Source organism: Dermacentor albipictus, chromosome 6 (assembly GCF_038994185.2).
Source record: "Dermacentor albipictus isolate Rhodes 1998 colony chromosome 6, USDA_Dalb.pri_finalv2, whole genome shotgun sequence".
Taxonomy (NCBI): Eukaryota; Metazoa; Arthropoda; class Arachnida; order Ixodida; family Ixodidae; genus Dermacentor; species Dermacentor albipictus.
This window is the reverse complement of record NC_091826.1, coordinates 4,264,555-4,277,707: the sequence shown is the minus strand read 5'-3', so window position 1 is coordinate 4,277,707 and position 13,153 is coordinate 4,264,555. Positions and strand designations below refer to the sequence as shown.

Below are 13,153 nucleotides of genomic sequence, written 5' to 3'. Positions count from 1 at the left end.
TAGTACAGGGAGATGAGTGTCTTCACATTAAAGAAATTGCTAACTTTAATATTCTAATTCCATATGCTGCCTGCTTTGTTAAGGATAAAACATGCTCATCAAATTTTAGGTGTTTATCTAGTATGACGCCAAGAAACAGTACACTGTCAGTAGGATAAAGTGCACTGGAAGCAAAGGTTAGCAATGGATACACTGAGATAAGCTTTTGTTTAGCTGAGAAGATGACGAAGTTAGATTTGGCAGTATTAATGTGTAGTCTGTTTAGTCGGCACCAGGTTACAATATTAGCCGCATCGTGATTAAGCTTACACATTAATGAATCAAAACTTTTGTCTGAGGAGAAGATCATAGTGTCGTCAGCATATAGGATACAGTCAGAGGACTTTAGGTACTGTGGTAGGTCATTAACATATATTAAAAACAAGAGAGGTGACATTGTGATAACGTCACTGATGCCAGGTTCAGAACATTTATTAATTGATTGGTTATATGGAGTTTCGCCGGGCTTATTGCCCCAAAGCAACACTGGGGCTATTCAAGATGTCGCAGTGGAGGGCTCTGGAGTAAATTTTACTACCTGGGGTTTGTTAAAGTGCATATAAATTTAAGCATATTTGCGTTTTACCTTTATCAAAATGTGGCCACCACAATTGGTAGTCGAACCTGCAACCTTGTGCTCAGCAGCGGAATGCCATAGCCACTGTGGTGGGTAGACCTAGCATTTTGAGACCAACTCTAGTAACAATTAAAAATATCTTATAGGTGTTCCCATCTTTTATACTTCAGGTGTGTTCATATTATGTAGAAGAAGCATGTGGTATGGTTTCTGTACAACATTGCAAAGGGGTCATTACTAGGATTGGGCAAATATTCCAAGTTTAATATACGAATCAAATATTTTACACTAACAATTCATATTTGTATTTAAAGAGGAACTATGCAATATTTTTAATATTTAAATAGTTCCAAATACTTCGCAACAACTGAATGTTTATGTATGATTAATGTTCCATCTGCTAAACAAAGTATCAAAAATTAAACAACAACAAATGTTTTTGAAGCAATGCAGAAGTGGAATGAGTAATGCAAACCATGTCTAGTCTTTACAGTGGAAGCCTACATGGCAGCCTGTGACTTATGCTCGTATTCTGTCATTTGGTGTTTTTGGTAGTCTAGTCATGTAGAAGTTTTGTTTTTTACACTACAACCAGTGATGTAACAGCTCCCTTTACACATGTTTACGGCACACAAGTCCTTCAACAATATTTTTTTCTTGTTCCTCAACCTCTGATCTTTTTTTCAGCAACCATATATCTGGTGTAAAAATACTCATCAGTAGTCATTCATTCTTCGAGAGCTTGTTTGCAACCAGTCTCCAAAAGTGGTTGAGAAGATGTTTGTGCAGTTTTTTTAATGAAAAATTAGTGATCTAGTGCTTAAAATTGTTCCTTTGCACCTGGATATAGTTAGCTGTCATTTTCTTGCTAGTCAGTACAGGCGTCTTACTCATACCTGCATAATATTCCTGCTGTAGATATGTGTCTGGGTTTGACTATTCAGTCTTCAATACTTACTATTCATGTTCAATTTGTATTACAAACATTTTCTATTCACCTACCTCAAGTCAGTAGTTTCTTAACATTGTATCATTGTCACATTCTCTTCGTACCTATGAAGACAACATGAATAGTGTGTGTGTGTGTGTGTGTGTGCGTGTGTGTGTGTGTGTGTGTTTGCGCACGTGCATGTGTGTGTGTGTGTGTGTGTGTGTGTGTGTGTGTGTGTGTGTGTATATATATATATAAATATGTTACTTCGAACAGAAATAAATCAATAATGAAAGAAAGAGGTCACTAATTTCGTTCTGGTTATTGAATAAAAATGTGGCATTGTTTATTTTCATGTGTTGTATCATAATGACATTGTAATGTTTTGTAGCTCTTTTGCATGAAGTACAGAATGACCAACTGCTTAAGGTGTCATTTTGTGTCAATAACTGCAAACATTAAGTGATCATAAATGATCATAAACTGCCTTATGATCATTAAGCGATCATAAGGCAGTTTTTACTTTTTAGCTCTCCAGTACTTGTCAGTTGAAGAACCTTGGCAATTGAAGAAAGTACATTCTATATCAATGTTAACACAGAATGACAAAGCGAAAGCTTCTGAAAATTTAATTCAGGGTAACTGATTGTATATTGCAATTTTCTTTCAAGGAACTTTCATTTGGTAGTCAGCGGCAAAACCGGCCGGTGTCACTGAAACGTTACTTCGTTTCTTGGCAGATTTCACAGGCTGGACGCGGCGGCATCTGCCGGATCTTATCATCCCTGTCGTCGGTTGCTGGCATCACGGACACTCTACAGCGCATGCGGCCTCTGCATTTCACGGTCCTATCCGTGAACGGCTTCACAGCATCCCCTGGTGCAAGACAGCTCAACCCGGTCCGCCTGGTGTCTGTTGCAGCGTACATAAAGCCTGCCTCCCTGGTGCTTCCCTGCAGTCAGTGGCAAAACCGGCTGCTGTCACTGAAACGTTACTTCGTTTCTTGGCAGATTTCACAGGCTGGACGCGGCGGCACCTCCCGGATCGTATCATCCCTGTCGTCAGTCGCTGGCATCACGGACGCTCCACGGCGCATGCGGCCTCTGCATTTTACGGTCCTATCTGTGAACGGCTCCGCAGCATCCCCTGGTGCAAGACAGCTCAACCTGGTTCGCCTGGTGTCTGTTGCAGTGTTCATAAAGCCTGCCTCCCCAGTGCTTCCCTGCAGTCAGCGGCAAAACCGGCCGGTGTCACTGAAACGTTACTTCGTTTCTTGGCAGATTTCACAGGCTGGACGCGGCGGCATCTCCCGGATCTTATCATCCCTGTCGTCGGTCGCTGGCATCACGGACGCTCTACGGCGCATGCGGCCTCTGCATTGCATGGTCCTATCTGTGAACGGCTCCGCAGCATCCTCTGGTGCAAGACAGCTCAACCCGGTCCGCCTGGTGTCTGTTGCAGCGTACATAAAGCCTGCCTCCCCGGTGCTTCCCTGCAGTCAGCGGCAAAACCGGCCGGTGTCACTGCAACGTTACTTCGTTTCTTGGCAGGTAGATTTCTTAAACTGCCTTTAGTACGTACACATTTGGCTGTTTTGCCGCTGACTGCACCGCACTGCAATGTCTTCTGTGTGTTCGGTATGCGACAAGCGGGTAGAGGGCAATTTCCTTCTATGTTCCGGTTGCAAAGCAAGTTTCCATTTAGGGAAACACTGTTCCGGGATAACAGACAGTGTTTACACCAAGATGTCCACTGTTAAACGTGAAACATGGACGTGTCAGACATGTAGCTCTGGTGCTGGTTCCAGTCATAGCGATGGCTCACTCGGCCCCCACTTTTCGTCTATTAATACCAAACTTGACCAATTAACCAGCACTGTTCAGACGTTCATGGTAAAGGTTCAGGAACTGCTCTCTTTCAAGGCAACTTGTGAAAAGATGGCTGATACGGTGACCGGCATTCAAGCCTCTATCGCTTTCCTTTCTGAAAAGTATGATTCTATGCTCTCTACTGTGACTACTTATCAAACCGAAGTGTCTCGGCTACAGGCTCAAGTGGAGTCACTTTCCGGTGCAGTCGCCTGTCAGGCTGAAATTCTAGACCAAACAACAATGCAAATAAATGAACTTGATCAATATGGCAGACGTTGCAATTTTGAAACCATAGCCTCCCTTTGAAACCTGGTGAAGACTTGAAGTCCTTCATGTGCGACTTAGCTGGACAACTGCGCCTAAGTGACTTCCAGGAAGATGAAATTTGCAGGATACACTGTTTACCAACCGGGAATAAATTTAGCTCTAGCCCTTCTATCCTTGTGCAAGTACAGAACGCTTCAGTGAAAGAAAAATGGTTTCATGCTTGGAAGTGTCTCTCGGATCTTGCTCAGCCGGAGAAGTTTCCTCGTCTGTTCTTCAATGAAAACTTGACGCGGTTGAACTGGGAGCTCTTCCGGTTGGCCCGCTCCAAAGGAAAGAAAAATGGACATAAGTTCGTGTGGACGAGAAACGGAAAGGTTCTGGCAAGAAAATCTGAGGGAGCACCTTTCATTCGAGTTGAAAAATTCTCGGATTTCGATAGGATTGCCTAGACATGGCTGGCATTGAGAGTATGAAATGCACTGACTTTGTGGATGTAAATAGTTTTTTTTCTGATACCTCCACCAGCAGTTTCAAAGTTGCGCATGTGAACATTCACAGCCTTCGGAAACACTGGAATCAGTTTTACGCCATCATTTCATCATCTTGCCTAACGTTCAATGCTTTTGTACTTACTGAAATTAATATTCCTTCCGAGAGCATTCCACAGTATTCATTGGCGGGTTTCCAAGCCTTCTTGTACACGCGTCCAAGCAGAAAAGGAGGAGGCATCGCAGTTTTTATAAGTAACAGATGGGCAGCATCGCAGTTAGCTTTTTCCTTTTCCCAAGCTGAAGTGATATCGCTTCGCTTGAGCACACTTGTTTTTTCGGTGATTCTGTTATCGGTGTACCGACCTCCTAGTTTTAATGTGCGGCTTTTCTTATCCGAACTCGATTCCAGATTGTCAACCTTATCGCTCGAAGAGCATGTGTGTATCATAGGTTATATCAATATTGACCTTTTGCGTCCTACTGTAGGCTTGGTCGCAGATTACCTCGATAGCCTTTCCAAATGGGGCTTGGAATGCGTCATTTATCAAGCGACTCGTGAGGAATTTTAGGCTGGTAAGCTCGCTGTGTCCTGCATTGATCACGTTATCGTTCGCGCTCGAAATCTAGCCATAAAATCTGCTATTGTAGAAATTAAACTTGCTGACCATTATTTCGTTTGCACCTCAATGAGTTATCCAGATACTGCGACAGCACCCACAGATTCTAAAAAACTAATTTCAGTGCTTGATCCGATAATGTTTGATAATCTGGTGGCTCAATATGACTGGAAATCTTTTTTAGCAATAGAGTCTCCTGCTGCCATATATGATAAACTCGTAGAGGTGTTCAAAAACTTAAAAGAAAGTGCTACCCGAACAATACATATCAAACAACGTAACGTGGATAACAAGTGGATGTCGTCTGACATACTCGCTGCAATAAAAGAAAAAGACTTACTGTGGGCCCAATGCAAGCGTGCCCCGAATTGTGCAGACCTACGGGCCCAATTTAAGCAGCTCAGTAATAAAGTTACTGCCATGATCCGCTCCGCGAAGCGAATACATTTTCGAGACAAATTTAAAGCCGCTAGTTACAGTAGTAAGAAAACATGGTCATTAATTAACAGCTTTAGAGGCACTAATACACGAGCTGATATAATGAATTATTTTCCTTCCAGTTTATCCAGCGGCAGACAGAATATTTCTGATGAGTTTAATAATCACTTCTCTTGTGTAATGAGAAACACAAACTTACAAGGGGAGTATGGTAGCGCGATTCAAAGACGGGACAAAAGAAGACAAAAAGGGACACACACAGCGCTGTGTGTGTCCCTTTGTGTCTTCTCTTGTCCCGTCTTTGAATCGTGCTACCATACTCCCCTTGAAGATGCATTACCAACAAGCCCACATTGCAACCCTTGCAAACTTACAGGTAGATTTGTGTACTTAGCGTCACAGCATTAGTGAATCGGCATATCTGCCTTCAACTTCTCAGGAAGAGCTAAGATCGATTATATTCAATTTAAAATGTAATAAATCTCCTGGAATTGACGGCATTTCCATTAAGGAGTTGCGCCACAGAACATATGAATACATCCAAGAAGTTTTGCTAGCACTACTCAATCGCATAACTTCAAGTGGTGAAATTCCTGTAAAACTGAAAACAGCAAAAGCTATACCTCTTTATAAAAGCGGTGCATGTAATAAACTTGAAAATTATCGCCCCATTTCAATTCTGCCTTCTATCGCTCAAATATTTGAAAAACACTTATTTTAGGCTGCTGAGCACGAGGTCGCGGGATCGAATCCCGGCCACGGCGGCCGCATTTCGATGGGGGCGAAATGCGAAAACACCCGTGTACTTAGATTTAGGTGCACGTTAAAGAACTCCAGGTGGTCGAAATTTCCGGAGTCCTCCACTACGGCGTGCCTCATAATCAGAAAGTGGTTTTGGCACGTAAAACCCCATAATCTAATCTAAAAACACTTATTGTTAACAATGACAAGCTTTCTGGATGCCCACAGCATTTTGTCGCCTAGTCACTATGGTTTCCGACCCGACAAAAGCACTCAAACACTTCTGGAAGATTTATCCGATCAGTTGAATATAGCTTTCGATAATAATAAAGTTGCTTGTGCGCTCCTTCTTGATTGTAGCAAGGCTTTTGACAGTGTTCATCATGGTCTGCTGTTAAATAAGCTTTTCTTGTTAGGATTTCGGGCTGCTTTCTGATCGTTGTTAGCAAATTTCCTTCGGGGTAGGCGTCAGGTCGTCACTGTTGGGCAAGTTCATAGTGCATTCTCTATTATTGATGCTGGAGTTCCGCAGAGATCTATACTCAGTCCGTTATCATTTAATATTTTTGTAAATGGACCTCTCTAGCGTGATACACGTTTCTCTTTATCCATACGCCGATGATACGATGATCAGAACTTCTGCCCACAGCTACTATGATGCGATTGCTTCTTTACAGTCTGCTGCCACAAAAGCTATGGATTGGTTTCGAAACAACCTAATCACTATAAATGTATCTAAGACGCAATTAATCTGCTTCCATAATCCTTTAAGGAGGGTAGCCCTTGACTATCCTCTTGTTTTGCATTCTTCAGATTGTTCAGCTTGTTCTTGTAGACCATTACAGTACTCATCTGTTGTAAAATATCTTGGTTTATATCTTGACAGCGACCTTTCTTGGAACAGCCACCTTGCTTACGTTTGTAAAAAACTTTGCGCCGTATCCTGTCTACTGTACAATATAAGATACTACATGCCCTTATCAGTAAGGAAAAGTATAACGCATGCTTTAGGCTACAGTCTACTCCGGTATGGAATAACAATTTACGGGCACTGTGCTGTCCGCTGGCACAACAGAATAAATGCGATACTGCACTCCCTCTTAAAGAACATATCTTATGATCTGAACCTGAATTCTGACACAGACCATTTCAAAGTACTTTCGATGCCGAATTTCAACGACCTTTCAATGCAAACGGTTATTTTAAAACACTTCTGGTCCAGTCAATTCCTAGTTCCGTACACAGCTTCCCGATGCTTAAGGCCCAGGGACCCCTTTTGGAGGCCACGTTGTTCCACAAGGTATGGCACTAGAGCTCGGTCCCATTATGTGCCCACCTTCTTCAATAAATTACCGCATGGCACATTCTGTGCAAAAACGAAATATAAGTTAGACTGCTAAGTCGTATCTGTTCGTAAAGGCATACTTGTTCCGTTTATTTACCGTTATTGCTTGTTTTCATGCATGTGATTGTGCCATTCCTTTGCACCATGACGGTCAGTCTGGTATATGGTTATGTATTATCTCATGCTAATTTTTGTTCACACGCATTGCTGTACTTCTGTGGTTCATTATGCTCAATGAAATTTCTTTTCATAGACACTGTATAAATTCTAATAACCTTTTTTGGTGTTCTATACTTGAATTCGCTACTTATAACTGGTCTATCAATGTACCGTGTGTGGTTTTGCTGCCTGCCAGGCACTGCCGCTCAAGCCTTCAAAGGCTTTGGCAGGCCTGTATGAATGTACTGATTTGATTATGGGCAATAAAGGTATTATTATTATTATTATTATTATTATTATTATTATTATTATTATTATTATTATTATTATTATTATTATTCATCTAAAAACATTTGTGTTGGATTCAGAGAGCAGGCTTTCAGAAAGTTATTCACTTGAAAGCTTTGGCATTAGGAATGACCTGTTTGTAACAGTTCAGTATATGCACATGCTGCTTGATTATAGGCATGCAGCAGTGTGTGAAATCTCATGTGTAATTATGTAAATTCTATAACAAAAGCATTTTGTGGGCTCGTGTGTGTTCATATGCAGACATGTGACTGTAGGAGAATATTACAAGGACCTTTTCTAATTTTTATGTGACAGATCATTGTATTCCTGACAGAGGTGATATTACAAGAATGAATGTGTGTGTGTGTGTGTGTGTGTTTGTGTGTGTGTGTGTGTGTGTGTGTGTGTGTGTGTGTGTGTGTGTGTGTGTGTGTGTGTGTGTGTGTGTGTGTGTGTTGCAGTGATAAAGCTACATGGCTTGTCTCATTTTCAGTGCTCACACAGTCTGATTGAGAATATTAATGAAGGAATAACTTTTCCGTGTCCTTTTTTTTACTTCCTGCTAGGTGTCATGGCCCAGGAACGCCTGAAAACCATTGTTGGCCACCTCAAAGGTGGTGGCATTAATAATGTCATTAGCATGTTTGAGGACAAGAACATTGTAAGTCTCCTTTGCCATTTTTCTCTGTAAATATTTGCGCTTTGTATTGAGGCAACAAAAGAGCTGGTTTGTTAGACTGAAATGTACCTTGACGTAATAGTCCAATTTTCCCTTAATTACTACTCTCCACCTTGCGGGTTTCCACAAAACTATTACGTTAAACTCTTGCCTTTGCTTTGAGTTGTTGACAAATTTGACTTCGCCCTGCTATCTGCAAGTGCTAGTGCTGCTAGTGCCTGATATTTAGCTCAGATGGTAGAGCGGCTGCCCCGGAAAGGCGGTAGTCCCAAGTTCAAGTCCTGGAAGAGGATGAACTTTTCTTAAACTACGAAGCTTTTCTTTCAGCTTGTCGTCGTCATCATCATCATCATTAACAGCCTATTTTAGGTCCACTGCAGGACAAAGGCCTCTCCCTGCGATCTTCAATTACCCCTGTCCTGCGCGAACCGATTCCAACTAGCACCCGCAAATTTCCTAGTTTCGTTGCACCACCTAGTCTTCTGCAGTCCTCTACTGCCCTTCCCTTCTATCGGTATCCATTCTGTCACCCTAATGGTCCAACGGTTATCGAATCTGCACATTACATGACGTGCACAGCACCATATTTTTTCTCTTTATGTCAATTAGAATATTGTCTATACCCGTTTGCTCTCTGATCCAAACCGCTCCCTTTCTGTCTCTTGAAGTTATGCCTAGCATTCTTCATTCCATCTCTCTTTGCGTGGTCCTTAACATGTTCTCAAGCTTCTTTGTCAGTCTCCAAGTCTCTGCCCCATATGGCAGCACCGGTAAAATGCACTGATTGTATACCTTCCTTTTCAATGATAATGGTAAGCTTCCAGTGAGGAGCTCACAATGTCTGCCGTATGCGATCCAACCCATTTTTATTCTTCTGTTAATTTTCTTCTCATGGTCAGGGTTCCCTGTGATTAATTGACCTAGGTAAACATACTCCTTCACAGACTCTCTTGTTCCCTTGCCCGGTTATTCATCATCTTTGTCTTCTGCATATTATTCTTCGGCCCAACTCTTACACTCTCCCTGTTAAGGTCCTCAATCATTTGTTGTAACTCGTCTGCAGTGTTGCTGAATAGAACAGTGTCATCGGCAAACCGAAGGTTGCTGAGGTATTCGCCGTCTATCCTTGCTCCTAAGCCTTCCCAGTTTAATAGCTTGAATACTTCTTCCGAGCATGCAGTGAATAGCATTGGAGAGATTGTGTCTTCTTGTCTGACCCCTTTATTTATAGGTATCTTCGTACTTTTCTTGTGTAGAATTCAGGTGGCTGTAGAATCTCTGTAGATATTTTTCAAGGTATTTACGTAAGTGGTCTGAGGGGTGCTACTTGATTACGCAATGCCTCTATGACTGCTGGTATCTCTACTGAATCGAATGCCTTTTCGTAATCTATGAAAGCGATATGGAGAGGCTGATTGTACTCTGCGGATTTCTCGATTACCTCAAGGAACCCGTATAAGTTTTCTTTGTAGCAATTGCTACGAACAGGTGGATGTCCGATTTTCCCTTAGGTAATGAAATGCACCTTGTTGAAACAAATGATTACAGCACAGTGAATTAGGCTGTCTGGCCAAGTGGTTACAATGCACTGCATCTTGCAATAACATAGGCCTGTTGATGACCAGTACAAATGTTGAGAACTACCCTCCCACTGGCAGCAACACAGGAACTGCATGGGATGTCATATATGGGACGTGTCTTTTTTAAATCATATAGAATCTTTAGAAATTGCCTGTGGCATATAACACAATTGTAGTCTTTGAGCTAGATTAATCGATGTGGCAGGCATTACTTGCATGAGAAATTGAAGTGTGTAATTGCATAATTAAAGAAAAATTCTGACATGAGTACTTGTTTGTCGGGTGACCGCGTTTCATCATCTAACAAATGTTATCCCTCAGCGCATGATGCGCCTGCATGTATCAAGTTTCTGGAATGTTATTGATGGTTCTATCTGCTGTCGGTTGTCACTGAACCTTGTGTAATCTGATTGCATGTATGCGTGGCACGAATGGTATAGAACTTTCTGGAACACATGCGGGCACCAGCGATTACTCTGGAACTTAGCTTCGATGATTGATGTATAAAAGCCAACGCGCTTGATTCGCTGATTCGATTTCAACGATTGCCGACCATGTTCGCCGCTATTGCTGTGCTTTGAGCGTAACTTGCTTTTGTGGGCACAAGTTCACCCAATAAAAAGTTAGTCTCGTCATTCACAGTTTTACTGCTGTATTATTCACCGTCACGACTATGTGACAATACTAATTAACCTTTACATTAATTACAGCACCCTATACCCCAAGTACACAGGATAAGGGTCCTAGGATTACACCTCCAATGCAGCCGAGCAAATCAGCATACCTTGCAAGCACTACAAACAAGGGTAGATAATACACTCCGCCTGATGGGGAGGATCTCCAACAAACACGGAGGGCTTCGAGAGAAGGAGCTAATTCAGCTAATCAAGGCTTTTGTCTTAAGCAAAATCACCTTCGCACTACCGTATCTCTCACTCTCTAGGCAGGAAGAGGATACTGTTCACTGAACTGCTTGATCCGCAAGATACACAAAGTTGCTCTTGGTGTTCCAATTCCAAGGGTGATGGCCACGGCCACACTAAATACCCTTCAAGAATTAACCAAAGCCCATCTATCATCGCAATACCGTAGACTCACCACCACTGAAGCTGGGCGTGAGATCCTGAGACAACTTCATCATGCTCCACCATTCAACGAGAGCAAGCGACATCAACTTCCTCCGAACATACTCGGCCAATACCCCATCCAGCCCTTACCCAGAAACATGCACCCTGAATTTCACGTCAAACGCCGCAAACTTCGAGCCAAGGTGCTACAACGCAGCTATGGACAGGCCGAAGGAGTGTACTATGTGGACGTTGCAGCCTACACCGATAAACATTGTGAAGTTATAGCGATCGTAGACAACCAGGGCAACACTGTTTGTTCAGCATCAGTCAAGACGACTTTGGCGGGTGATGCAGAAGAGACCGCCATTGCACTCGCTTCGGGGCTACCCGATTGCAACGTCGTCATTAGTGACTCTAAGTCTGCTATCCGGAACTTCAGTAACGGCTACATAACAACCTCACGCGCTCTCTACTTGTAGCTCACCCACCAGAAAAAGACATTGCTCTCGTATGGACTCCAGTACATCAAGGACTCCTCGGTAACGAAATGGCTCATGCCGCTGCTCGAGGATCCACGAACCGAGTGGCCGCTAATATGGGCCTAACTCTAGAACCCAATGACTCCCAACAACACACCAATAAAGACACACTTGTCACATTCCATGAAATTTGCACATATTACAGACACGAACGCCTAATGTATCCACCTCTCTCTGTGCCTAGAACGCACCAGAGAGAAATACTGTGGTGACAACTACGAACTCGCACTTTTCTTACCCCGCGCACTTTGCACTTATTCTTTACCGCCACATATCCGACACCCATGTGTCGTTTTTGCCCTGTCCCGACAGCTCTCCCATATCATGTGGCATTGCCCCATCGAAACTCCCCCCCCCCCCCCGCACGCTCAAATCATGAATTAGTAGCGAGGAGCTGTGGGAGACTGCCCTGTGCAGCTTTTATCCCACCCTACAGGTCCGAGTCCTGAGGTGGGCTGAGGAGGTAGCGGAGACCTACCACGACTCGTAGACGGACTTCTAGCCACATAATGTGGTGACGGACGCCTGCTGGGACTGGAGTACTTAGACCTCCCTCTCTTTCTCTCCCCCCCGGCCCCTCCCCTTTCTGAAAAGGGGAATAAAGTTCATTCATTCATTTATTAATTCATTCATTAAGGATGCCATGGGTTTCTAAATATGCGCAGTGAAACTTGCATTAAAAATTGTTGCACTTACTTTTTTAACAAACTGCTATTTTATGCATTGAAGCACAAAAGTAACTGGAAGGCCCATGTATTCTGTTGTGCACTTTGGGCTAGTGTCTCGAAACTGGTGTCATCCTGAAAATTTGTTTCAAGTGGGTATGCTTCGCGAACTCACCGGCTACAGTTTGGAAATTGCAATATGTGCTGTAAAGCAAATAATTAAAAAGTTAATTGGTGAATCTTTGAAATGAGTCATTATGCATTTTATTTTCTTGTGCAAGTAATGTCCACTTGCTTGAGTAATCCAGCTTAATGACTACAGTTATGTTATCTGCTGCAGGCAATTAAAAAAATTCTGCATGGTCTTAAAAAAAAAAAACTGGTAGGAACGAGCAAGTATAAGACAGGAAACACCCTGCATGATCAGCATGACCAGATGCAAAAGACTGCCATCTCGGATGGCTCTCATATTCGTGCTCATGACACCTTGGCAGTGTAAAAACCTGGGCTAATGTTGGGAGCATTTAATGTTTCAATCAATCTCAGTCACACAGTGGTGTCTGGATGTAAGAGGATATGCCAGCTTGCAAACAATCTTTTACACCCCCATGCATCTGAGAGAGACATTATTGTCTGCATTGCAGACACTCGTCATGGTACAACAGTGGTTTTAGTTCTGCCTTGAGGTTAGGTGGTGCCATCTGGCTTTCAGATTTCAGACGAGATTTACCATAATTTTCGAGATCAGATTGTGTGTAGCCTCGTGCCCAGCAGGCTGTGCTCTTTACAAGACTGGGTAAAGGCAGACTGGGTAACATCTCCCCCTTTACATCTTTATAGTGTGGCAAGTATT

At 42.8% G+C, this 13,153-nt stretch overlaps 1 protein-coding gene across 5 annotated transcripts in view; it reads left to right on the top strand.

The window, feature by feature from the left end:
• LOC135921807 (probable phytanoyl-CoA dioxygenase) overlaps nt 1-13,153 on the top strand; it is an 87,451-nt gene that overhangs the window by 8,704 nt on the left and 65,594 nt on the right. For all 5 annotated transcript variants that reach the window (XM_065456137.1, XM_065456140.1, XM_065456141.1 and 2 more), the window contains one exon: nt 8,334-8,428. In XM_065456137.1, the coding sequence (XP_065312209.1) occupies nt 8,334-8,428 (95 nt within the window). The remainder of the gene's footprint in view (nt 1-8,333; nt 8,429-13,153) is intronic.